This window comes from Fusarium oxysporum, chromosome II (genome assembly GCF_013085055.1).
Source record: "Fusarium oxysporum Fo47 chromosome II, complete sequence".
NCBI lineage: Eukaryota > Fungi > Ascomycota > Sordariomycetes > Hypocreales > Nectriaceae > Fusarium > Fusarium oxysporum.
The window spans coordinates 2216973-2244304 of NC_072841.1; the positions used below are offsets into that span (position 1 = coordinate 2216973).

Sequence of the window (27332 nt, forward strand, 5' to 3'; positions counted from 1 at the left end):
GTTGCATCTGAAGGAGCTGAATCCTGGTGTTGATATGGAGAACTTGTGCGTGAATGGCGAACGGGCGAGTGGTATGATGCAAGGCGGGTAGATATGGATAAACCATGTTACCATATGTGGGACAGCTTACTTCTGGGTGTGAGATTAAATACTATACTTAAGGGGCTTATAAGAGGGTTATAATAAAAGAGTATTAAATACTAATTTTAATATTAATAATCTTTTAAAAAAGAATATATCTTAATACCTTAATAACTAAGTATATATAAAATACATTTTATATACCTTAAAACTTTATATATATTTTACTAATACTTATAATACTTATAATTGTAAAATATTCTTAATAGCCTTATTTTTCTATTTATAAAAGTACTTTTAAATAGGGGTATATAATTACTATCTAGGTAATTATAACCTATTATAATACTGCATGTAATAGAATCTACTGACCAAGCTTACAGATATCCAGGTCAGCGACTTCATCATGTTGCATCTTGGCTTTTCAGATATCAGACCATTATCTCTCTCAACTCGATTCACTCACGCAATCTATTGATATGACAAACACCTGCATGAACCTTGCCCATCCTTCGGATCACATCAGCACTCCATGAATCCTATTCCACCAATAACCGTATCATTATTCGAACACATCTCTATACTTGACTCGAAAGTATCTACCCAAGACGCCACTCATGAAACTTCACCACAATCCTTCTGCGACATTGATCACCAATAATCGACAGGTCAATTCGAGTGACCAAATCTTCTCCGCTTTCTTTGATAAGCTTACCGTTGCAGAGTTGCAACGGACCGTGATAACATGCACACTGGGGGCTGAATCCCAAGAGTTTCGAGCCGTTACCCGAGCGTGGCAGTAGGACTATCGGGACCGGGAAAGGGACTGTTCATCCGGTAAGTGAGAGCGGCTGTGAAGGCGGAGTGGAGAGGCCGTTTAGAATCCTTGATGCTCAAGCCCCTGGAATCCCATTCCCATCTAGGACGTAGTCGTGATAGAGTATCGAGTAGATTTCCCATGTGTTTGGCAAAACAAGTCAAGTCCTGAGGTTCTGTCTTCCCACCCACTATCTTATAAAGTCAACGCCACTGTTAGCTATACCAAGCTGAACTTAGTGAAACCCCTTACTTTTTGCCTTTGAGAATTATTCTTTTGAAACACTACTACTATCTTTTACAATGACAAAATTCTCAAAGACTAGTGAACCCATTGCGGTGGTTGGCACTGCGTGTCGTTTTCCCGGCGGCTGTAACACACCTTCCAAGCTCTGGGATCTGGTGTGCTCATCCCGAGATGTCCTGCAGAAAGTGCCGCCGGCTCGGTTTAATGTGGACTCTTTCTACCACTCTGATCCGACGCATCATGGTACTACCAATGTCACGCAGAGTTACTTCCTAGATGAGGATGTTACAAAGTTTGACAATGGCTTCTTTGGCATTCAGTCTATGGAGGCTGAGGCTATGGATCCTCAGCAGAGGCTGTTGCTGGAGACTGTCTATGACTCTGTTGTCGATGCAGGCTTGTGAGTTATCCCTTGTGCCTGTGACAAGATAGTCACTGACAATATGCAGGGCGATGGAGGACTTGAAGGGCTCAGATGTGAGTTTTGACAGCAACACTACCGATCATATTTCCGGTTGCAGAACTGACCGATCTTGACATGCAGACATCAGTATTTGTGGGACAGATGTGCGACGACTGGTAAGTGCTCAGATCATATATCTGCACGCTCAGCATGTTACTGACAATGCATGCAGGGCCCAAATGCTTGCCAAAGACTGGGACGACATTCCCACCTACATGGGCACTGGCGTTTCTCGCGCCGTCATGTCCAATCGTGTATCATACTTTGGTAAGTAACTCTTTCAATCTGATATCTCAATTGCTAACGTTGTAACAGTGAGTGGAACGCTATAGCGCTGGTGCAGAACTAACATGAACGACCCAGTTTGACTGGCACGGTCCCTCCATGAGCATCGACACAGGTTAGTTTTCCCCATCTCTGATCTACAAACCCCACAAGCTAAGAAGAATGATCTACAGCATGCAGCTCAAGTCTGGTTGCAGTGCACGAAGCAGTCAGGACTCTGCGTAGCGGCGAGTCCAACGTTGCAGTCGCTGCAGGTGCAAATCTCATCTTGCTTCCTGGCATGTACATCTGCGAAAGCAAGCTGCGCATGATTTCGCCTACAGGTCGGAGTCGTATGTGGGATGCTAGCGCTGATGGATATGCTAGAGGTGAGGGATTTGCCTCGGTTATCTTGAAGACGCTGAGTCAGGCACTTGCCGATGGAGATCCCATTGAGTGCATCATTCGCGAGACTGGTGTGAACCAGGCAAGTGACCACTTCCATGTGCAGGAGATGGAAACTAATGATGCTAGGACGGCAAAACACCAGGCTTGACTGTGCCTAGCAACATCGCTCAAACAGCTCTCATTCGTGATGTCTACCAGCGCGCCGGGTTGGACATTACCAAGCCCTCAGATCGCCCTCAGCTCTTCCACGCCCATGGAACAGGCACCAAAGCTGGAGATCCCAAAGAGGCTGAGGCCATTTCCACAGCATTCTTCAGCGACGACCAACCTGGCGATGAGAAGCTCTACGTTGTTTCCATTAAGACCCAGATTGGTCACACGGAGGGCACAGCTGGCCTTGCAAGTCTGCTGGGGACCATGATGGCGATGAAGAATGCTACTGTGCCGCCGAACATGCACTTTGAGACGCTTAATCCTGACATTGAGCCATTCTACAGCAATCTCGAAGTTCCAACTTCTGCAAAGACATGGCCTGATGTACATGGAAGCGTCAAACGTGCTAGTATTAACAGCTTTGGTAAGAACCCCAGCGCCGTCATCCGTTTTGGACACTTGCTAATCAATTTTATAGGCTTTGGTGGTACCAATGCTCATGCAATTCTGGAGAGCTACGAGCCTGCTCTTCATAGCCAGCCAATAGCGACCACTGAAGCAGAGTCTCCTCGTCTATACACACCGCTTCTGTTCTCTGCCAACAGCGAGAAGGCTCTCAAAGAAGTTCTATCCTCATATTTGAGCTTCTTGGAAGAGCGATATGAGACAAACATGTCTGATCTGGCTTGGACCTTATATAACCGGCGCTCAACACTACCTTACAGGAGTAGCGTCGTTGTCCCTGCTGGCTCAGGAAATTCTCAAGAAGCTGCCAGAAGTGCTATTCTTGCTGAGATTGAGCGTCTGACAGACTCAACGCACAAGCTTCACCGATCCTCGAGTGTTGCTGCACCTAAGATTCTCGGTGTCTTCAGCGGTCAGGGCGCTCAATGGCCTCGAATGGGTGCTGTATTTCTCGAGTCATCTTCTTGGGCTCGCGACAAAATCGCTGAGCTCGATAGCTATCTGGCTGAGCTTCCCGCCTCAGACGCACCGGACTTCACACTCGAGTCTGAGCTGCTTGCCTTCAAGGAGTCTAGTCGCGTCGCCGAGGCCGCTATCTCTCAGCCTCTCTGCACTGCTGTTCAAGTCCTTCTCGTTGATCTCATCCGAGAGTTAGCAGGCATTCAGCTCAGCGCTGTGGTGGGCCACTCATCTGGTGAGATCGCCGCAGCCTACGCTGCTGGCTTCATGACTCGTCGCGCCGCCATCGTGACAGCTTACTACCGCGGTCGCTATGCCAAACTCGCTGCATCGCCGTCCTCCAGCGATATTAAGGGCGCTATGGCAGCAGTCGGAACAGACGAAGCTGACGCACTCGAGTTCTGCGCTCTTGAGGATAACGCTGGCCGCATCACCGTTGCAGCTGTCAATGCACCCTCGAGCGTCACTCTCTCTGGTGATGAGGATGCTATTGAAGAGGCTATCGCTGTCTTCCAAGATGAAGGCAAGTTTGCGAGACGACTCAAAGTTGATACAGCCTATCACTCTAGTCACATGCAGGCCGCGGCAGGACCGTATCTTGAGGCCCTGCAGAGAAGCGGTGTTCGTTTCGATGAACAAGTCGCTTCTAAGCAGCGCCCTCTCTGGTTCTCAAGTACCAAGGTTGATGCTGCGCCTATGAAACGGGAGAACTTGAGTCCTCAGTACTGGATCGACAATATGGTCAAGCCAGTCATGTTCGCGCCAGCTCTTGATTGCGCGCTGGCACATTCGGGACCTTTTGACATGGCGCTGGAACTGGGACCTCATCCTGCGCTCAAGGGCCCTGCTCTGGAGAGTCTTGGAAGTGGTACACCATACCAAGGTGTGCTTACTCGTGGAAAAGACGACGTTGAGAGTGTCGCCGATTGCTTTGGCGCTGTCTGGCGTAATCTTGGTCGCGGCCATGTCAACTTTGCTTTAATTGACGCTACCCTCTCCTGTCGCTCATCAACACACACTGCGGTCAGAGACCTCCCCTCATACCCTTTCACAGCAGACTCTCAAGTCTTCTGGTCGGAGTCCCGATTCTGCGCCGCGCTTCGTCAAATGGATGAGCCCGTCCATCCTATCCTCGGCCGCCGCATGGTCGAGAACAGCGTCCCGGGTATGACTCAATGGCGTAACATTCTTCGCGCTCGTGAGATTCCCTGGCTCCGTGGCCATCGTCTCCAGGGACAAGTCATCTTCCCTGGCTGTGGATATGCGGCGATGGCTCTTGAGGCGGCGATGATACTGGTGCAAGATCTCAAGGATTCTCCGACCGTGAGATTGTTGAGTCTCTATGATCTTACTATGGATCAGGCTATTGTCTTTAACGATGACAGTTCGAGTGTCGAGACGCTTGTTACTATGAAGACTGTTGAGAGTAGCCATGATGAGCTTGTTGTTGACTTCGTTTGTTGCTCTTATCACACACACGGACTGGCACCAGCTGTTACATCTACTCACGCTCATGGTCGCGTCGTCGCTCGTCTTGGTGGTCCCTCAGCAGATGCCATTCCTGGTCAGACCGCCCAGGACCCGGCTCGTCAATTCAACCTCGCTCCAATTGAGATTGACCGCTTCTATACTGAGCTAGCCAAGCACGGTTACCAATACTCTCCTCCGTTCAAGGGCATTGTCGAGATTGAGCGAAAGTCCGACTTTGCGATCGGAAAGATTGTGGATCAATCTGGTCCTGAGTGGGAAGACCAAGTCGCTCTTGCTCATCCTGGCCTCATGGACTCTGGTGTCCAGACTGTACTCGCTGCCATGGCTGCGCCTGGCGATGGTCGTCTGTGGTGCCTGCAGATGCTTGTTGGTATTGATGCCATTCACGTCAATCCTTATTTCGCGTCAGCTGCTCGGGGCGCGACCATGGCTTGGGAAGCGAGTACCACGCTTGGTGAGGATGCGGATTCACTTGGTGAGGCCGTTGGCGATATGAAGATGCTTTCGCCTGATGGCCAACAAGCCTACATCGCTGTAGAAGGTGCCAGGATGAGGCCATTCACTCCTGCTACTGCTGCCAATGACTCGCCTCTCTTCTCGACCTGGGTCTACGGTCCTTCTGAGCCTGATGGTGTTCTCGCGTCGCGCGTCAATCGCCCTCAAGAGGTCGCTGATGCCGAGATTCGCTCAGCCGACAACCTTGACAGACTGTCGCTGTTCTACGTACGACGTCTCGCTGAGCTTATCCCCGCTGGCTCAAAAGCTCGCGATGAAGCTCAAGAGCACTTCAAGCGCCTTCTCACTTGGTGTGACCACGTTATTGGTCTCGTCAGTCGCGGAGAACATCACTTCCTGACTCCAGAGATGATGAACGACACGCAAGCTGAGGTCGATCGTCTTCTGGCGGAGTATGCCAACTCGAACGACTTCAGACTCACCCACGCCGCTGCTAAAGCTCTTCTTGAAGTCGTTCCTGCGAACGAAGGCAACGTGCACGAGTATCTTACCAAGGATAATATGCTCAATCGTTACTACGAGGAAACTCTTCGCTACGAGGCGAGTGATCAGAAGATGTACAACATGATGCGCCAACTTGCCCACATCTACCCTCAGATGCGCGTTCTTGAAGTTGGTGCCGGAACTGGTGGTGCGACATCCCACGCTTTGCCCGCTATTGATGGTGCCTTCTCGGTGTACACCTTCACAGACATCTCTACTGCCTTCTTTGACAAAGCAGAAGAGAAGTTCAAGGACTACTCCGGTCGCATTAACTTCAAGGCTCTCGATATGAACAACAGTATCGAAGAGCAAGGCTTTACCGAGTCATCTTACCACGTCGTGATGGCGGGAATGGCCCTGCACGCAACCGGCGACGTCGAGGGTGCTCTCCGCAACATCCGTCGTCTTCTGAAGCCCGGCGGTCGTCTCATCGGCTTCGAGAACATCAACAACGACGCCGTGCGATTGGGTATTGGCATGGGTGGTTTCGCTGCTTGGTGGTCTGGCGCTGAGTATGGTCGCCCTTGGGGTCCCATGTTGACGCTTGAGCAGTGGGATGATGCTCTCAAGAGGACGGGCTTCACCGGTGTTGACACACATACCGTTGGCCACAATCAGACGCAGCCTATGTGCCTCTGGGTCTCAATGGCGAGAGATGAGAAGGTTGATCTTTTGAGGGAGCCGCTCACTGTTGTCCCTGAGAAGCAGCAGAGCTTGGTAGTTGTCGGCGGAAAGTCTCTTGGTACGATGGATCTTGTTGAGAAGACTAAGTCTCTCGTCGCGCCATTTTATCAGACCACAAGCCACTTCAGGTCAATTGAAGCCCTCAACGACATCACCGAAGCTCAGTTCCCCGAAGGCTCTTCTGTTCTCTGCCTGACCGAACTCGATGAACCCGTTCTCCGCACCGTCACAGACCCCAAGCTCGACGGTCTCAAGACCTTATGGGCTCGTGGCCGTAACATTCTCTGGGTCACCAAGGGCGCAGCATCAGAGCAACCCTACAACAACATGGTCGTCGGTCTTGCGCGATCAATTCGTCAAGAGTACCCCAGTATCACTCTTCAGACGGTTGATCTCGATAGTGCGACCGTTGGGGATGGGTCTTGGGTACCGTCTTTCGTCGCAAGTGCTCTTAGACGTATTGAACTTCTTGACAAGTGGAAGCGCGAAGAGATTGCCAATGGCGCTGATCTGAACGACAAACTTCAATGGACTCAAGAGTCTGAGGTACGAGTCGTTGAGAAGAAGACTTACATGCCGCGATTGAACGTCAACAAGGAACTGAACCATCGCTTCAACTCAATCCGTCGTGTCATACATGAGGATGTTGATCCTCAATCACCCAAGACTTCATTCAGTCTCAATGCCAGTGCCAATGCGCCAGTGGCAGCTCCGGTCATCGGGCAGATCTCGCCTCTGCGTGTTCAGCCTGAGACTGATGCTGCTGTCCCAAGCTACCAGGTTCGCATCCGAAAGTCACTTCTCCAGGCTTTGAGGATTGGCACCTTGGGTTACCTCCGTCTTTGCGTTGGCGATGCTGATGGTAAACGGGTTCTCGCCTTGACACCTTCTGCTGAGACACCAGCGACAACCCCCCAGGACCTCACGGTCGCTCTTCCAGCTGGTGCTTCGGAGGAGCTGTCTTCAATGGCTCTGTTGTCGACCGCGGCGCACATCGTCGCTGCTCAGATTGCGGCATTGGTACCCCAACAGAAGGGCAGTCACATCGTCATTCACGAGGCTGATCCTTTAGTGCGCACTGCAATCATGAACTTGTTCGAGTCGCATCCCGCACCATCATGGCGCGTCAGCTTCACAGGCTGTCTGATTGAAGGTCAGCAGCCTCAGTATCTCCCTGGCAAGACCACGTGGTTGGCGCAGGAGATGTCATCCCGCGCTATCAGAAAGGTTCTCCCTCCTTTGACCAGCTCCTCGCTTCTGGTCGACTTCTCAGCGCCCAACAGTCCTTCTTCAATTGTCGCGTCTGCCATGACCGAGTGCCTTCCATGGTACGCTCGCACGGAGAAGTCGCTGATCCGAAATCGCGTCGAGGTTCGCACAGGTGATCTAGGGGATGCGAAGGCTGCACTCCGAGCTGCTTGGAGTAAGGCGAGCAGCATGGTCATTGAAGCTCGCGATCGTGAAACTATCCCGCTCAACCACATCGAGGGTTTCACTGCACCAACTGGCCAGTCGCTGCACCTCCTCGACTGGACTGCTTCATCAGTACCAGTGCGCGTTCATCCGCTCGACCATCACACCGACATCTTCCGATCCGACAAGACCTACCTTCTCGTCGGTCTCTCGGGAGAGATGGGTCAATCGTGCTGTGAATGGATGGCCGCTCATGGAGCACGATATGTCGTGTTGACTAGTCGTTATCCTAAGGTCGATCAGCGATTCATTGATAACATGGAACAAGCTGGTGTCACTGTCGTCCCGCGCAAGCTTGACATCACTAGCAAAGAGTCTCTTCATCTGTGCTACCAGGCCATCACCCGCACGCTGCCACCAATCGCAGGCGTTGCCAATGGTGCTATGCTTTTGCAAGATGTTCTCTTCAAGGACATGGATGCTGCAAATCTGAACAAGGTCCTCGCACCAAAGGTCAATGGTAGCATCTACCTCGATGAACTTTTCGCGGATACTAAGCTCGACTTCTTCCTCATGTTCAGCTCAGCAGCTAGTATTGTCGGATCTCGAGGTCAAGCCAATTACGCCGCTGCCAACATGTTCATGGCCTCCCTCGTCAACAACCGCCGCAAGCGTGGCCTCGCTGCGTCCATCATCAACATCAGTGCCCTCATCGGTCTCGGTTACATTGAGCGACAGAAGATCTATGACGCGAGCTTTTTCAAGGACATTGGTATTGCCAATACCTCGGCTCAAGGTCTTCATCAACTCATTGCCGAGGCGATTCTCGCTGGCCAGCGCTTCGGTCCTGATGAGGATATTGAGGGCGGTGAGATCTCGCAGGGTATCATGCCTCAGTTCTCGGATGATGAGCACAAGTCATTCTTCATTCATGACTCCAAGTTCAGTAACATGTTGATTGAGAGAGTTGACGGCGATGCAGATGCTGATGCGTCAGGTAACGCAGCTGCTGTGTCGCTTAGTCGCCAATTGAAGCGTGTAACGAGCAAAGACCAAGCGCTAAGGGTCATCACTGATGCTTTCACTTTGAAGCTCAAGAAGATGCTGCGCATTCCTGCGGAGACTGACGTTCCCGAGTCGCTGGCTTTGGTGGACCAAGGTGTTGATTCGCTTGTCGCTGTGGACGTGCGATCGTGGTTCTTGAAGGAACTCGACACCGATATGCCTGTTCTGAAGATTCTTGGTGGTAACTCAATTCTTGATCTCGCAAGCGATGCGCTGGAGAGAATTCCCAAGGCTCTTCTCGACCTCGACCGCGATGATGACGAGGCAAGCAATGCTGGACAGCCGCTCAGTGACAAGAAGCTTCCCGAGACTTCAACCTCAAGCTCCAGCTCAGACATTGTGACTGGCGACTCTGACGCTGTCTCACAAAGCTCAGCGACAGATGTTTCCACAACTGCTAAGAGCACAGCGGGAGCTGACACGGCAAGCATCCCCCCATCTCTGAGCGACATGAAGAATAACAATGGATCGGATGACAGGCATAAGCGAGAGCTCGAAAACGAGGCAGCCAGAAAGCGCCATGAGCATGAAGAAGCGGCGGCGAAGAGGCGGGAGGAGATTGTGAAGAGTTCCAGTGAGATTGTCGATGAGATGTCCCTTGTTCAAAGTCGATTTTGGTTCCTTACTACGGCGTTGGAGGATAAGACTACGTTTAATGTTACGATTTCGGCGCATTTGAAGGGTAGGGTTGATGTTGGAAAGTTGGAGAGAGCGTTGGAAGGTGTTGCGAAGAGGCATGAGATCTTACGAACGAGATTCTTTGTAAGTGACTACTCCGATCTTTTCGCCGGAGCAATTGATGTACTCTCTTATGAGAACGAAGCTGACCAGTATCACAGTTTGGAGGCAAGTCCCTGGAGACACCCATGCAAGGCGTTCTCTCCAAGCCAACGGTCCACCTCACATCGCGACACATCACTAGCAAAGCCGATGTTGAGCAAGAGATGGAATGGCTTCACTCTCAGCCTTGGAACCTAGGCGACTGGGAAACCATCAAACTCTCACTTCTTTCCCAGTCCGATACTGAGCACTGGCTCGTGTTAGCATTCCATCACATCGCCTTTGATGGTTACAGTCTCGAGATCTTCTGGCGCGACCTGGCAAAAGCCTATAACGCCAATGGATCGATTCCTACTTTGCCCGATGCGAAGCAGTACCGAGCTTATATTGCCAAGCAACGTCAGCAGAACCTGTCGAAGCCATTCGAGTGGAGGAAGGCGATTGAGTACTATCGCAAGCTCATCATGCCCGAGCCCGAGCCACTTCCTCTTCTACCTTTTGCAAAGGTCAACCACAGGAAGTTACTCGAGAACTACAGTTGTTACAACGCGGAGATCACTCTTGAGCCTTCGGAAGCAGCGCGCATCAGGAAGCTTGCCAAGGCCAATCACTCAACTTCATTTCACGTCTACGTCGCAGCCCTTCAGACTCTGCTCTTCGGTCTGATGCCCGACTCCATTGATCGCTTGTTCGTCGCCATGGATGATACCAACAGACTCGATAAGGATTTCATGGATACGATCGGCCTTTTCGTCAATACCCTCTTCCTCCGCTTCGATCGCACGGACTACAACAAACTCTCCTTCTCAGATGCCGTCAAAGCCGCTCGCACAAAGACTTACAAGGCCCTCGAGCACTCCGTTCTTCCCCTTGATGTTCTGCTCAAAGAACTCTGCATCACCCGCCACGGCGATGCAGTACCCGTCGCGCAAGTGCTGATTGACTACCGCGTTTCGCACAAGGAGTGGTTCAGACTTGGCGACTGCAGGGCCGAGATGGGCACCGGTCGAGCAGAGCGCCAAGGTAGTGATCTTGCATTTTATATCCTTGATGACTCTGATGAACAGAATGGCGGGAGTGTTCGCGTCGGTGTTGAGGTCCAATCGACGTTGTATGATGGGGAGCATGCTGAGATGCTTATCAGGGCGTATACCAATCTTTTGAGAAAGGTTACGGCGGATGAGGCTGGCTCGAAGATGGCATTGAAGTCGCTCCCACCATGGAATGAAGATGACTTGTCTATTTCTCTGGGTCCTACGATTGATGCTTGGCCTAACGCCGACACGCTCTCGCACCGCATTGAAGAAATGATCCGCGAAAACCCGTCTGCGCCGGCACTTGACGATGAAACGAGTCAATTGTCCTATGAGCAAATGGGCCGTCGTATCGATGAGATCGCCTCTTCTTTGACCTCAGCTGGTTTGAGCGAGAATGACTTCATCGGTGTCTTCCAAGAAACTGGTGTCGATTGGATCTGTTCCATGCTCGCGATTCTCAAGCTGGGCATGACCTACGTGCCCTTGTATCCTCCCATCGGGATGCCTCGATTAGCAGCCAATGTGCAGGTTGCTCAACCCCAAGCAGTTCTCGTTGACAACTCTACAGCCGACAACTTTGATCAATTGGGAACTCAATCCGCCCAGATGATCCACGTTCCCGTCGCTGGATCTTCTACACCTGAAGTATCTATCCGAGCTCAACCTGACCAGAGGGCTATGATCCTCTGCACAAGCGGCTCAACAGGCATTCCGAAGGCCGTCATCCACACGAATCGAAGTCTCAAAGCGCTCGTTGAACCGCATGCCATTGTCCAAGAACAGGATAAACCTAGCTACGCTGCCCGAGTCCTTCAACAGAGCGCTTTCAGCTTTGATCTCTCAATTGATCAGACCATGCTTGCGCTCTGTAACGGCGGTTGTGTCTTCGTCGTTCCTAGCTCGAAGCGGGGCGACCCTCTTGGTACAGTCGATATGATCGCCCGACACAACATTACATATACGATGTGCACGCCGTCGGAGTATAGCATCTGGCATCGCTTTGCTCGAGACCCTCTTCTCAATTGCACAGTTTGGGAGAATGCTTCCTCGTCGGGTGGGCCTCTGTCAACTGGGCTTGTTCGCGCGTTTGCTGGTCTTGAACTTCCTCATCTCAGAGTCTTCAATCACTGTGGTCCGACTGAGACAACTGTTACCAACAGGATTGAACTTGACTTCAATGACTATGCTGAGGGCGAAAAAGCGCAGATGCGATACGTCACTGATGTTGGCTACCCTTGTGCCAATTACTCTACGTACATTGTCGACGAGAACATGAAGCTCGTTCCACGTGGTTATCCTGGTGAGATTGTGGTAGGCGGCGCTGGTGTAGCAGATGGCTATCTTGGACGTCCGGATCTTACCAAAGAGAAGTTCATGCCAGATCCGTGGACTTCGTCAAAGCAGTGGAAGATCATGTATCGTACTGGAGACCGGGGCAAACTTCGTGCTAACGGTATGGTCGATATCTTGGGTCGTATTGAGGGCGGTACCCAGGTCAAGCTGCGCGGCTATCGGATTGAGTTGGGCGACGTTGAGAGCGCTATCTTGAGCGCAGCTCATGGCGTTCTGTCAGATGCTGTTGTGACTCTACGATACCCTGAGGATCGACATGAGGACCATGATGATGACGGCTTCCTTGTCGCCCATATCGTTGTCGCTGACAAGAGTCTTCGTCGTCCTGAAGTAGAGTCCTTCTTGCGCAAGATCATCTCCAAACTCCCTCTGCCTCATTACATGCTCCCAGCTTTGATGATGCCAATTGATCGCTTCCCATTGACAGCGCATCAGAAGCCTGATCGCAACGCGATCGCAGCCCTTCCTCTCCCCGCCTTCACTCCCGCTACGGCCAATGACGCAGCTGTTGAAGAAGGCAGTCTTGAGTCGGAGACACAGAAAAAGATCGCAAAGATGTGGAGGACTCTGGTCCCAGCGAGTGCCTCTGCTGCCATCACAGCAGACACCGACTTCTTCCACGTCGGCGGAAGCTCGCTGCTACTGATCAAACTTCAGGGCATGATCAGGAAGGAGTTCAACGTGCCGCTTAGGCTTTTGAACCTCATGGCTGCTAGTAAGCTTCGTGAGATGGCAGCACTGGTGAATGATGAGGTCAGTGGTGGTGATATCGATTGGGAGAGGGAGACCAAGATTCCCGATGAATGGTTGAGCTTACCGCAGGTCGCGTCGCAGAAGGCGGATGGTTCTCTACACGTTCTTGTCACTGGCGCGACTGGGTTCTTGGGGCGAAATTTGATGTTCCATCTTGCCGAGTCTCCTCAAGTGTCTGAGATACACTGTCTTATCCGCGACGCGTCAATCACGGATCCCAGCGACAAAGTAACTCTGTGGCGTGGAGATCTCAGCCAACCCAACCTCGGTCTATCCGACGCTGATTTCACGCGTCTCAGCAACAGTGTCGACGTGATCATCCACTGCGGTGCCAATCGTTCTTTCTGGGATGATTACCGTTCCCTTCGCGCCGTCAACGTTACCAGCGTCGCGGAACTCGTTCGTCTCGCGCTTCCCCACCGTCTTCCAGTTCACGTGTTGTCCAGTGGAGCTGTCAAACGGTATGGAGATGGACATCCACCTGTCGATGGCAGCAATGGATACGTCGCGTCAAAGTGGGCTGCTGAAGGATTGTTGCGTGATGCTGCGAAGCGAGCTGGATTGCCTGTGTTTATTCACCGCCCAGCACCAACATTGGGAGATGGGCAGACTGGTGATGAGGATACCATCACGTCAGATGAGCTTCTTCGTCTCGCGAAAGCCATTTCTCTGCGCCCCGATCCCACGGGTCTGAACGGTACAGGCCATTTCGCGCCAATTGATCAGATCTCCAATTGCATCGTCGACACGGTTCTCCAGCCTTCTGCTCAATCACAAGACGGAGTACAAATCATCGAGCACGCGGGCACAAAGACATTGAGCATGGGTGAATTTGCGAACCTCTGCGAGCAATTGCCAGAGTTGAAGGAGCTTCCCACTGCAAAGGTGCTCCAATGGTTTGGTCAAGCGAAGAAGCAGGGATTGAAGCAATTTTTGACGGCGCTGGAGGTGGAGTTTAGCGATGACAAGGGCGATACTGCTGTGATGAGCAGATGAAGGATGTTGTCGTTAGGAGCAATACGGCCGGGATACGAGGTAGGATAGAGGTGCCTGGAGTTTGTGGATATTTCTTGCATGTACTTTTTCTCTCTCTTTTCTTTTTTTTTATTGCAATACTGTTCTTTTCTCATCATGTGAGCATATTTTTCTTTCCGAGTATCCGGTGCAATGTTACTGTCATCACCAACCCTGCAGTCAACCCCACCAACTACCCTGCATCTTAATGCCTCTCTCACCCCGTCCATCCTCCAAAAATGCCCAATCGATCAAGCCATTACAATAAATACATGTTCATATTCACTCTATTGCACGATATTTCAACTACCAGTGATAAATCGCTTCATCTTGGAATGTCTCACCTCACTTAAACTTTCCCCATGATCCGACTCCCACGATAAACTTCTATCATCTCAACTGTCGGGCCGTTGATGTGGGGTAGCAAACTCCAACCGCAACACCATTCAAGACAAGATCTACACTCATAACTTGAACCTCGTCTTCCATTCGATGACGATGAATATCGGTCCGACAATACCTCGCCAAGTCGGTCCATTTCCCATGTCTTCCCCACAACCAGCAGATTAACCTATGGCTCTGACATCACCTCTTCTCCAGATTGGCGTGTTTCTTGCCTGGAGATGAACGCGGGGAAGAAAAACGCTAACCGCTGGATCGGTGCCGATGTCGTTGGAACGGTATGGGCTGATGAGGGAGTTTAAGTATATAAGCGTCATATAATCCTCGAAAAGTTGAATTGCTCAGCAAGATACAGTTCTGCATCTTGATCATCATGAGAGGTCTTTTGTTCTCGACTGTCGCTGGTCTCATCCGGCTCAGTGCCGCCCAGTCTTCCACTACTCTTTCCGTACCAACAGGAACACCTATTACAGGCGATTACAATGGCACATACCGTCCTCAAATTCACTTTTCGCCTCCCCAACATTTCATGAATGACCCCAATGGCATGTTCCGCGATGCTGATGGTCTTTGGCATTTGTACTATCAGTATAATCCCACTGATGTAGTCGCGGGTAACCAGCATTGGGGCCATGCAACTTCAAAGGACCTGTACCACTGGGTGAATCAGCCTATTGCGCTTTTCCCACCAGAGAAAGACACTTATGTCTTTTCTGGAAGCGCTGTTGTTGATGTCAACAACACTTCCGGATTCTTCCCTGACCAGGACAATGGTGTCGTTGCGATTTACGTAAGTTGTCAACAGTAGTCGGTTAATATCACCGCTAACGATACACAGACTCTGTCATCGCCTACCGTTCAGGATCAGGCAATCGCCTATTCGCGAGATGGAGGCTACACTTTTACTCCATATGCCAACAACCCCGTCATCAACAGCACATCTACTCAGTTCCGCGATCCTAAAGTCATCCGCTACGATGACTCATGGATCATGGTCGTTGCCTACCCTCAAGACTTCAAGATCGGCATCTTTGAGTCTGACAACCTCAAGGACTGGACAGCTACCAGCAACTTCTCCCACCACGGCCTTCTCGGACTGCAGTACGAGTGCCCCAACATGATCCCCATGCCTTACGTGGATGAGGACGGTAAAAAGCAAGATGACATGTGGCTTATGGCCATTAGCATCAACCCTGGTGCGCCGTTGGGAGGCTCTATTACTGAGTATTTCCCTGGTACTTTCAACGGTACTCACTTTGAGGCTGTTGACGCTGCTGCACGAATTGCGGACTTTGGCAAAGACAATTACGCTGGACAGTGGTTTTATGGTCTTTCAGAAGACGAGCTGCCTGTTTCTATTGCTTGGGCATCCAATTGGCAGTACACCAGCGTTGTCCCTACTGGCGATGAAGGCTGGAGAAGTGCCATGAGTTTGCCTCGTGAGAACTACCTCACCAAGGCCAAGCGCGTTGGCTGGAAGCTTGTTTCCAAGCCTTATGATCTAAGCCCAGTGTTGGGTCGTGAGCTTGCCTCTAACAGCAGCTTTGGCAACGGAACACTCATCGTTGACTACTCTGATGTTGAGTCCAACGCTATCTACTGGGAAGTCAACGTCACTGGCATTCCCGACGGTGGAATCCCCTCAACCTCTTCCATGAACTGGACATTCTCAAACCCCATCACCAACGAAGCCATCAAGAGCGGTTACTACCTCGGCGGCGATCCCGTGTTCTTTCTCGATCGCGGTGGTGTTAAGGGATTTGATAACATCTTCTACACTGATAAGACCTCCCTTGGCAGTCTCGCTACTGAGAATGGCACGTGGAGTCTTAGTGGTGTTATTGATAGGTCGATTTATGAGGCTTTCCTTAATGATGGTGTTGATAGTGTTACCAACACTTTCTTCTCCACAGAGCCGTTGACACTCATGATATTCAGCGCGACTGACTTGCCGGAGGATGTTGAGGTTAGTGTCAAGGTTCATGCTTTGGAGAGTGCTTGGAAAGAGATGGAGAATGATGATGGCCTTGTGGCGGGAAACAAAACATCCAGTTCATCATAGTGTATAACATTTCAATAATGGCGATATTTATATGATGAAATAGAATTATCACTCATAGCTTTATCTGTCATATTTATTACCATAGTATGATGAATTATGATGAACGCTTCGGGTTATTAGCCGGTAAGAACCGGGAGGGTCAAAAATATCCGAACATATAGATCAACGTCCATTTCATTTCAATATGTACCCAGGCTATCTATCACTATCGAATTAGCTACAACGCCATACATCTAGACAATCTTTTAGGTACTCTAAATAAATATTATTTGCTAAGCATGCTGTATCCTATACCATCTAGAAATAATAACTTAGCCAGATACAATTGCAGATAATAATCAATCTCCGATCTCAGGCGTTAAATTAACACTCAAAGAATTAAGCAAGAGGATGGTATCTTGTGTGATTACCTTCAAAATGCTTGCAGCGAACTTTCATATCAGTGCAGTGTAGGGAACCCTACAGCGCTCTTATATCATCTTAAATTGATGTAACCTACCCTTAGTGTTCGGGCATATTGTCGTCACTTAAAATCGACGTTTCAGATCTGGTTTCCCCTTTCCTGTTCAGAACACAGCCGAAGACCACATCACTCGGCCGATGATGATCAACGACAAAGCTCTGCAACTATGTAGTCGATTACTGCCTATAAGGTTAAGCTGCAGGCTGCTAATATAGGTAATAAAGACATAATATTCTTTTTTATAATATATGATTTACTTAAAAAGGTTTCTTAACTTGTTTTTGTCTCGCAGAACCCTTGGTACCTGTGTTGTTGAGTTAGATTGTCTTGGCCGATGAATTGGAGCCTCCTGTACTCCCTGAAGGGAGGCAATAGAGTCATATTCTAGGGTTCTGTATCAGCATGTTTGCTGTAGTAATTGGTCATACATTTTAATATCATGCCTAAATAGTGAGCTAGATATGTTATTTGCAGTTGAGACTTGTGACTGGAAGTACATATATGCCCATATGACATTAGTGCTTTAGTAACTAGTTCTGTGATGCTGATAACTTCGAACCGCATTTTGCTCCAAGTTCATCCTCTATACCGTTGTTCATTTTCTATCCAACGTACTGAAAAGCTTGTGCTGCTTGATCGGCGAGATAGAGATCAATGCCAACACTGCCCAAGCCAGCATCATCAACCAAACATGTCCAAAAGCCTGCATGAGTGACTCCATTACTCCGCTGTACCAGCCCTCCGGCAGACGATGAATCTCGGTCAGGTCATCCTTTATACGCCGAATCTCATCCGTCGCATTAGGCTGATGGCCGAACCGTGCCCACAAGCTCATGTCTAGGCTTGATTGGTATAAGACGGAGGCAAGTGTTATTCCAATTGTACCACCTAAGCTTCGTGCAAGGTCTATAAATTTGTTAGTAAGGTTCTTCTCAAGGGCTGCTGAAAGTCTTACATGTCGTGGATGTGACAACGGCCTGTTGTGCGTGACCTACTGCCGCTACGCAAGCGACCTGCGTGATGCTGAAGACGGCATTGTAACCGAGACCAACGATAAAAAAGGCCAGGCAAGTCATCCAAGTTGGAGTGGTGTCATCTTGAAGTGCGAATATACCAGTACCTATGATCAGAGCAAGAATACTGCTTGCCACCAGTCCTACATACTTGCCCGTCTTCTTCATGAGGTAGCCGGGCACGAGTCCTCCGAGACATGTGCCAACTGATGCCGGTAATATCTTCAAACCCGCGTTAGTGGCGGAATCCCCACGGGCTTGAAGATAGAGAGGGACATAAAAGATGCTGGTCAGAGCAATAGCTGAGCAAAAGACGCTAGCTAAGCAAGAAGCAAGTACTGTAGGGTTGAGAAGAAGCCGGACAGGAATGATCGGCTGAGAAGCTCTCAGCTCCCAGATGACGAAGGTTGAGAATAATAATATCGAGACTGAAATGGCTGCTATAGGCAAGGGATGCAGCCACGGGACTATGTTTCCTCCAGAGCTCAGACCTAAGACGAGGGATGCCAGGAAAGTAGAAACCAAAAAGACGCCACCAAAATCAATACGCTTGATATATGATTTGTCAGACTGTTTCGGTGGAACTTTGATCAAGCTGTACACGATGATAGCTGAGAAGAGAGAAGGAAGGACCTGAATGAGAAAAGCCATTCTCCATCCCCAGCTGGTATAGTCATTCAAGAAGCCACCAGATAAAGCACCGATCATAGCGCCGGAAGCATACCAGATATTTGCAATACCCCCTACCAATCCACGCTTCCGAAGAGGGACGAGATCTGAGCCTAGGAAGGTTGGTATACTCATAAGACCCCCACCGCCGATCCCAGAAATGACTCTTCCGAGTATCATCACCTTCTGGCTAGTAGCAAGGCCACATATGAGGTTTCCCACTGCAAAGGCAATATTACTAAATGCCAAGCCAGGTCCACGACCAAAAATGTCAGTGAGACGGCCTGAGATTGGCTGACTAGCAGCATTGGCTATCAGATATGCCGTAGCAAGCCAGGACAGGAGACTCAGAGAGTTGAATTCGCTCGAGATCTGAGCAGACAGGGTAGCGATCACGGTCGTATCGGCTGCTCCGAGAAAAACGCCAAGCCAGGCTGTGCTCATGATCATAGCGAGTCTTGCGAAGGAGAGCTCTTTGCAGATGATTGCTACTTCTCCATCCTGCCCAGAAGCCTCGGCTGTATCACGAGAAGAACATCCATAGCTTTGGTTCTCATGATCCGACCCGAGAAGTGGTGTCCGTTCAGACATGATGTCTAGTTGATAAGAAGAGGGCTAATTATGAGAAGATGACATAAAAATAGACAATAAAAGTATGGGAAAGATATTTTTCAAAAGTTGTTTTTTGGTAAAGAAAAGGAAAGACAAAATGAAGGATTCAACGCGGTCTATGGTAGGTTCATACAGAAACAGGCCCAACAGGTACCAAAACGCACTGACGCATCAGCGAGGATTGTCCCTGGTACTACCAACCAAAAACGAATACGGATGGAAGTTTTTAGCAAAATCGCGAGAGAAGAGAAGGAAGGGGGAAAATCTTGAATTTCAAAGAGAAAAATTGACAGCCCCATTTCACCCTTGTGTTGGTGGGCATATTGCCCGACTGTAGTTTCATGATCGACGTTACTAAGAATTACAAGTTTAGGTAGCATGCATACCTACTTGTCTCCTTCTTGCGATCAACGCATTCCGGCATTCAGTTACAGATACGTAGCAATACTGATCATCCCGTCTGTCTTAGCCTCAACCAACAAGAATGGTTCCCGAGCCTAGCCGATCAAGCGCCCGGAAGTCGGCCGCTTGGTCTGCGTCACTGGCCCAGGTCTCAGCTATGACATGTCTCACCATCCTTATCTGAAGATCTGCACTCAGTACAATATCACATCTTCAGCCGTGTGCCTTCAACTGAGACATTGGAGTCCGCGCGTAATATGGAGTAGCCGGTCTTTGGTATGCCGCATCCCAGCAAGCGAAGGGCAGGCAAATGAGGTCAAGCCTCAATTGGCATTGTTGATCCTGTCAAGGAATACGAGAAGCGCCTGGCAGGTACATTCTTACATTCATCATTCAAAAAACTATCTGGAAAGGGCTTGAACTTTTGGAGAAAACATTCATAGCTTTCGAAACAAACCGTCAAGATGTGGCTCAAGCCTATCATCCTGCTCACCTCTGCTTTCTTCCTGCGCTCAGCTACCTGTTCTCCTACTCCCGAACTATCATCCCTCACAACAGATTATGACGTTATTGTCGTAGGTGGCGGGCCTTCAGGGCTCGGTGCTCTCAGCTCCCTTGGACGCATTCGCCGCAAGGCCTTAATGATCGACTCTGCCCAATATCGCAATGCGCCAACGCGACTCATGCACGACGTTGCTGGTTTTGATGGTTTTTGGTCTCTTCTGACAGTACTTCTGAGCTATCTTCTGACTGAGTGCAGGTGTAACGCCGGCGTATTATCGGTGGTCTGCCATGCAGCAGATTGCCCACTACTCGACTGTCAGTGCAATGAATGGAACTGTGACCAGCATTCAGCCCGAATCGAACTATACATTCTTTAATGTATCAAGTATAGAGTTAGATGGCACAGCTTCTACTTATACCGCCAGGAAAGTCATCTTGGCGACTGGTCTACGAGACCTTGTTCCGGAAACACCTGGGCTTCAAGAGAACTTCGGGAAGGGTGTCTACTGGTGCCCTTACTGCGATGGGATCGAACATGCCGATCAGTCAATGGGTATTCTTGGTCCTCTTGACATGGTTATCGAGGCAGCTGCCGAGGCTATCACTCTGAACTCCGACATTGTGATTTTCGCCAACGGCACCGATACGCCTGAATACCGTTCAAAAGCTGACAAGCAGTTTGCTGAAAATTCATCTGAATATCTTCGAAGAAGGAACATCAAAGTCGATAATCGTACTATAACTCGTATCACTAGACTACAAGACGGCGGAGCACATGAGAGGGATCCGAGTTTACCAATGGTACCTGAACATGATCTCTTTAGAGTCGAACTTGACGACTTTGGGCGCGTGGAGCGTCAGGTGCTCTTTACGGTTTTCGGCAGCGAGCAACGGTCTCCGCTTGGAGAAATGCTCGGAGTCAGTATGGCTAATGGCATGATGGAAGTGGATCGCATAAGCATGCGTACAAATGTGCCTGGCATCTATGCTGTTGGCGATGCGAGTACTGACAAAAGCACGAATGTCTTACATTCACTTTATACCGGGAAGATAGCAGTTGTGGATATTCAGAGTGAGTCAACTGTCCCCAATACGGTTTCCCTCGAGTCATTTGGCAGCTGATGATGTCTGAACAGTGGAATTGGAAAGGGAGATAAGCAGGTCGTTAAATTCCCAGGCTCAGATTAACCTGGAGAAGAAAGTCGGTCATGATGAACGAAGGAAGCTTTGGAGACAGATGAGCGAGCAAGCTGGAGAGATCCTGGACTTGTAGATTTTTGGACCAAAAACTGGATTTATATACCGTAGATTGAAATAATTGAATCAACTCGTCTCATTTTTTGCGCATAGTCTGCCTTCTGGACATCTCTGATAACATAACTCATAAAACCCGCGTATTAAGATTAAGTAAGTCTGGTAAAATATGTTAGAAAGAGATTCGAAGGTCGTCAGCTTGTCAAAAGAATATCATGATATGTCGTTGGTAATTGTTCAGGTTAATATGCATATCTGAGTACAAAGCAGTCTAACAGACGTATAAGCAAATCCAGAGACCTCACTCGAGTGAAGCATCTTGTCTCAACAGAATAAACCTCGATTGCAACGATTCTCAGCACAAGTATAGTAATACTAATGATCAACACCGAACATACGCCGCTACATGACCAGACATCCAGCGCCCTTGGGCTTCATCAGGTTCTGCCTCTGGACAGATACAAACCCCGCGACTTCCGTATCATTCGAAGGCCTCCATGTACGCTCCAAAGTCATCGCCCTCTCTATGCGCTGCAGTCCCTCGAGCAATTGCTCACGAGGAAGTGCAAACGTGATTCGGAACCATCCTCTATCTCTAGCATGGAATGGCACACCGCTAGCAACAGAAACTTTCGCAGATGCAAAACTCTCCATAAGCTCTGCATCCGAAACCTCTGTTGCTGTCTCCCCACCAAGACGAGTCCATATAAAGACTCCTGCTACTGGGCGATAGAAGGTAAAGCGGTGGAAGGATAAGAAATCCCCAACGAGCTCTGCGGCATTGCGGAGAAGCATTCTATTGCGAACGAGGATGTGCTCTAGGACTAAAAGGTCCGAGAAAAGACTGGAGGCAATCACAGATGTGGCATTGGAGACTCGGTACCTGTTCAGAATGGCCATTGCATTGCGAAGCTCGGGGTTCTTCTGTGTCACGAGGAAGCCCTATAAGAGACATGAAATGTTAGTCATGATACTATGAGCCTGCGACGATGTTCGTACCAGTCGGAGACCACTGCTCCCCAGGTCTTTGCTCAATGCGTAGACAACATGTATGCGAGCAGGATTTACTTTAAGTCGCTCCATATCCAGAGATAAGACGGAAGTAAACTTTGTCTCTGGGGACTCAAAAACAATTGGACCTTTTTCAGAAAATGTTTTTAGGGTCTTTGGTTGTTGTAGCTCCCACGCCGACATGCCGTAAATCTCATCCGCGATGTATTGAATATCCTGCTCTTCACAGAACTGAAGGATCGCTTCCAACCAATGGGTAGGATAGATGTGCCCAGAAGGGTTCATGGGGTTGCAAACAATGATACCGCGTATGCGACATGTCGCAGCTTCCATAGCCTTGCGATAAAGCTTGATGAGCTGCTCCGGGGACGAAAGCCCAACTGGTATCGTGACTGGTATCAACCGATCATCGTTTCGCAGATTACTTGCTATCCCAAAGCCCTCCCAACATGGCGCGTTAATCAGCATGCCTTCATCAAGCTCACTGAGCGAAAAGTCAAGACAGTCGAGGATGGACCCAGCGCCAGCACCACAGACGATATGGCTGGGCAGGACAGGACTTCGCGGACTGAAGAACCTATTGAAGAAAGAGGCTGTATTTTCGAGAAGATCCGGTGGCCCACCGAGGTTCTTCGAGTAGGAGAGATGCGAGGCTTCAAGGTTGTCCGCTATGGCCTTCTTCATGAGCGGAATAATATCTGGACGGCACAGCCAGTTCTCTGCTGAGTTCATGGCAAGCACGCCCTCTGGCCATACTGGGACAGAGGGAATCTCTTCAGCCAGCCAGTTCAAGCTTTTCTGAGCGCGATGGGAAAGCATTGTATTGGCGATATTAAGAATGTGGGAATGTATATGGGTTGGCATTCGCTGTATCTTGGTAGTACAAATATTGGCGGCATCAACCTCTTTACTGACATATGAGAAAATAGAATAAAATGATACTCGGACCTGGCTGGCCACCCGTTCTACACAACAGTTACAACTTACGTATCAATACAAGGTTGATAGCTCTGGGGTCAGACCGTCAGTGATTGTTTGGCCATCGGCCGATCCTCCCTTGTCCTGTCTACACAACCCCTGAACCCTGACTCAATGTGACGAGAAGATTGTCGTCGGGAAGCATTTCTAAGATCCCTGGACTTCATATTGGAATGGTGCATTTGCAACTAGGGTTTCCAGCCTTCGAGGAGCAGGGAATATGTGTCCACGCTAAAGACGGCATCGAAATAAGCCGCGCCATATCCCAGCCGTTTTAGACTAGTTGGTGCCCGCCAGTCGGGTCTACAAAATTTATTGAAACATTGTGTTTCCGTGTCTCAGCTCAGCCAGCCCTATACGAAAAGCCATGGTGATCATCTCCTTGTCAGGCACCGGTTCCGGCTCCGCATACGAATGTTGAGATGAGCGATATAACCAAATCCTTGACTATTTTTCAACTATTGGCCGACGGACTGAGACAAAGGTGTCTCAGTTCGGACCATCGGCCTCAACAATACCGCTGCCGACGGCCCATATACCCTTGTCGTCCCAGTGAGACAGATATTATCGGCGTGGCCCGCCTCCCCGTTAGGCTGCAATTGTCTCAGTTACTGGTTATCGGTAATCCGAGTCGGGTGTCGGTGTCTTATCCTCCTCATTGGACCAATCAGCCCTTGAAAGTTTTGGCATGCAAGGTGCGTATATGCAGGTTTCTCCAAGGAACAGTCTCAGCACCTCCTCTTTGCTTTCGCATACCATTTGGGATGTGACTGCATCTGCACGTCGGGAGGGATAGAAATGAGGGACCGACAGTAGGAAAGAGTAAACGTCAATGATCACCGAAATCTCAGCTCAATTCAACGCGGATCAACTACTATACAAGTCTTAGTCTTGATGAAGACCGACATGAGAAACTGCATCGCATCACCGCAAGTGGCGTAGTATACCATGAGAAACATACGTTCTGCTCCATGCACGTATGGAGGCGGTAAGACTTTGCGATGGTGAGTAAATCAACCTTTTCTTTTTCTGCCCTGAAGTACCTTAGAACCGCGTCATTGGAGATGGAATTGATGAGGGTCATGAATGAGGAATAAAAACGAACGATTGTTGTTGCGACCTTATCCGATATCCTTCTGCTAGTTAAACAAAGCCAGACCATCTATCTTTGAACCTGGCTTGTCGCAATCAATCATGAATGATCAGACAAAATCCCTTTTTTCTATGACCGAACACGGTGAAGAGTCTCGTTCGGGAACCATGACGGCCCATCTCCAAAGTTTCGGAGAGTGGCAGATCCAGAAGGACATCATTTACCTTGACAATGGTGCTTTCGGGTCCTGTCCAAAATCCGTCGTTGAGAAGCAGAAAAACATCCGGCAAGACATTGAAGAAAACCCCCATGAGTTCTTCGAAAGATCATACGTCTCCGGCTTGGAAGCCAGCAGACGCTCTCTGGCTGGCTTCCTACATGTCGACTATCGAGACATCTTTCTGCTTCCTGGTGCAACTCACGCCATGAACGTTGTCATTCAGAGTCTCCGCTTCGACCCAGACGATGAGATATTGACTACAAACGTTGCCTATAGCTCTGTGCGGATGGTGCTTGACCATGTTGCGAAGAGAGATGGCGCTCATATCGTTGTCGTCGATGTGCCTCTGCTAGTCACAGGCCCCGAAGACGTGACGCAGCGCATCCTTGCTGGCGTCACGTCTCGCACACGTTTCGCAGTCATCGACCATATCCCAAGCCGAACCGGTGTCGTGCTTCCAGCAAAACAAATCGTCAAGGAACTTGAGTCCCGTGGTATTGACACCTTGGTCGATGGAGCACATGCGCCCGGTATGATTCACTTGGACCTCGAGGATATCAACGCCGCATACTACGTCGCCAACTGTCACAAATGGATGTGCGCACCACGAGGAATTGGCTTCCTCCACGTTCGGCGAGACCGCGCTCAGAACATCAAACCATTGGTGATTGCCAGGTCGCCGTATGTCGTTGGCAAGTCCAAGCACTCTGTGCTTGAGCACAATTTCGGATGGATGGGGACCTATTGCCCTTCCGCAATGCTCTCCCTTCCCTCCGCTATCGATCATCTCAATACGGTGATGCCAGGCGGGTACAGCGACTTGAGGAGTCGTAACCATGACCTCGCAGTGTTAGCCCGCAGGATTGTCTGCAAAGCTATCGGCGTGGATGTTCCGTGCCCGGATAGTATGATTGCTGCTATGGCGACTATACCGCTGCCAGACTCTCCGGGGCCTGAGCAGGAGGGTATGCTTCCCATTCAGCAAATTCTGTGGAAGGAACATGGCATTGTCATTCCTGTTTACTCTTGGCCTTCATACCCTAAGCGAGTGGTCCGTTTGTCGGTGCAGGCTTATAATAGGTTGGATCAATACCTTAAGCTCGCCGACTGTTTACGCATCGTGCTGCGCAATGAACGAAAGTCATTTTCGCTTGCCTCTGTTGGTTCAATTGAGTTTCCAACTCCTCCATACACAAGGAGACAAAGTGACGACTCCGCGTACTCTTCATCCTCAGAGAGCCCTCTGGCGTGCGGATGCTCCAGCCTTGGAACGAAGACCTTGAGTGCGGGATACGGTGTGCCTGAGACTCCCTACCAAGACATTGAGAAGCCAACCCCAGCCATACTCAGTAGACTCGCGGAATCCAGATTACTGAAGATCTTACGTGGCACATTCTCCTTCGATCCTGTTTCCTTGTTTCCCACCGCAGGAGATTGTGAGGCAGCACTCACTTTGAACAGTGAGATCCAGAAACATGCGAACATGGAGACCTCCAAAATGGCCTACATGCTATCTTGCATTCCACGGCGCAGAATTCCACAGATAATGGCTTCTTCTGTATCGCAGCTGCTTAAGACTGAAGACGTAATTGAGAATTGGCCTCGCCGAATGAACACGCTCAAGAATCAGTCTCAGATACTCAGTCGAGCCATCATTTTTGAGATGAACGCTCCTAGAGCACCTGCCAAATTTCCAGTTGATGGCAGTGAATTTGTCGGTCGAGTTGTGCCGTATGAAACAGAAACCCACGAAGAGAACCTCAGTCTGAAGTTCTGGAGCCGTGCTCTAAAAGACTTCACCACCAAGGGAAGATGGTCTACAGGTCGAGTTACATCGTTCTTGCAGATCCATGCGTTTTTGAGAGATCCTGTTTGTGGTCTGCGCAACAACTTTGAATCCCGCAAAAATAATTTCCTGAACTTGCTTACCAGGCTCACGAAGGAGCTGGAGGAGACGAGTCAGACCATACGAGAAGATGTCGCAGCGCAGTTGGCGGCCGAGTCTTCATTCATTTCTCAACCTCTCGTCAGTAACGCAGGCTGCGTTCACTTTTCGGAGGATCAGCAACTTGTATACTCATACGTTGATATTTCGGATATGGCTCGATCCGAGTTCTCTTGCCCAGAAATTGTGATTGGTATGATCAGCGATATTCTCAATTGCAGGTCTGGGGACAAGATCCGTGTTGCCCCGATTGCCGTAGCAAATAGCCATCCCGTTTGTTCGAGCCATGATTCTCGGCAAGTCATCATAGATGGTAATAACCGGATTACTACTCTGACATTCCTAAAGTTCGTCTCCATCTACGGACTCTCAAAGCTTCAGGAAGCCGAAGATAACTTGCGAGAGTACTGCCGAGACAGTGGATTTGGACCAGTCTATTTTGTCGACTTCTGCGCTGTGCTACAGATGCTCCGGAACAATGCGATGCACATATTGAGCCAGCTTCAAACATGCGTTACTTTGGGACGCTTCAAGCATATTACCCAGGTGCCGTGTCTGATTACGGAGGAGGCATCGTTCATTACCAAGGTGTTGGTCGATGGAGAGGAGATTGCACAGCCGATTCATCAGTCTGTTTTCGCGACAGATGATTTGCTTGTAGCATTGCCGGCAAAGATGCAGTGCCATGGGCGGGCGAAGGGGTTCAAGGCGCTACCAGTTAGGTAGATGAGACGCATTCTAGGACTATTTCACGCTTCA

General features: G+C 49.6%; 6 protein-coding genes across 6 annotated transcripts; 4 read left to right on the forward strand and 2 right to left on the reverse strand.

Annotated features, from left to right (window-relative positions):
* Positions 1 to 1200: 1200 nt before the first annotated feature.
* Positions 1201 to 13987, forward strand: FOBCDRAFT_176381 (uncharacterized protein; the record flags this gene model as incomplete). The annotated part of the gene is made up of 7 exons (XM_059608517.1): positions 1201 to 1544; positions 1594 to 1625; positions 1666 to 1723; positions 1780 to 1874; positions 2066 to 2347; positions 2422 to 9770; positions 9848 to 13987. The coding sequence occupies 7 exons, from the start codon at positions 1201 to 1203 to the stop codon at positions 13925 to 13927; spliced, it is 12240 nt and encodes a 4079-aa protein (XP_059464132.1). The 3' UTR covers positions 13928 to 13987.
* Positions 13988 to 14681: 694 nt separating this feature from the next.
* Positions 14682 to 16576, forward strand: FOBCDRAFT_315518 (glycosyl hydrolase). Its single transcript, XM_031173359.3, has 2 exons — positions 14682 to 15137; positions 15186 to 16576. The coding sequence occupies exons 1-2, from the start codon at positions 14721 to 14723 to the stop codon at positions 16407 to 16409; spliced, it is 1641 nt and encodes a 546-aa protein (XP_031050144.2). The 5' UTR covers positions 14682 to 14720; the 3' UTR covers positions 16410 to 16576.
* Positions 16577 to 17467: 891 nt separating this feature from the next.
* Positions 17468 to 19145, reverse strand: FOBCDRAFT_269131 (major facilitator superfamily domain-containing protein; the record flags this gene model as incomplete). Its single annotated transcript, XM_031173360.2, has 2 exons — positions 17468 to 17778; positions 17828 to 19145. 2 exons carry the CDS (start codon positions 19143 to 19145, stop codon positions 17468 to 17470), a joined length of 1629 nt encoding a protein of 542 aa, XP_031050145.2.
* Positions 19146 to 20032: 887 nt separating this feature from the next.
* On the forward strand, positions 20033 to 21345 carry FOBCDRAFT_236772 (uncharacterized protein; the record flags this gene model as incomplete). The annotated part of the gene is made up of 3 exons (XM_031173361.2): positions 20033 to 20276; positions 20329 to 21144; positions 21209 to 21345. The coding sequence occupies 3 exons, from the start codon at positions 20033 to 20035 to the stop codon at positions 21343 to 21345; spliced, it is 1197 nt and encodes a 398-aa protein (XP_031050146.2).
* A 383-nt stretch (positions 21346 to 21728) lies between these two features.
* FOBCDRAFT_196780 (pyridoxal phosphate-dependent transferase) lies at positions 21729 to 23156 on the reverse strand (the record flags this gene model as incomplete). Its single annotated transcript, XM_031173362.2, has 2 exons — positions 21729 to 22268; positions 22326 to 23156. The coding sequence occupies 2 exons, from the start codon at positions 23154 to 23156 to the stop codon at positions 21729 to 21731; spliced, it is 1371 nt and encodes a 456-aa protein (XP_031050147.2).
* A 1353-nt stretch (positions 23157 to 24509) lies between these two features.
* FOBCDRAFT_236774 (pyridoxal phosphate-dependent transferase) lies at positions 24510 to 27299 on the forward strand (the record flags this gene model as incomplete). The annotated part of the gene is made up of 2 exons (XM_059610103.1): positions 24510 to 26813; positions 26922 to 27299. 2 exons carry the CDS (start codon positions 24510 to 24512, stop codon positions 27297 to 27299), a joined length of 2682 nt encoding a protein of 893 aa, XP_059464133.1.
* Between the last annotated feature and the right edge of the window lie 33 nt (positions 27300 to 27332).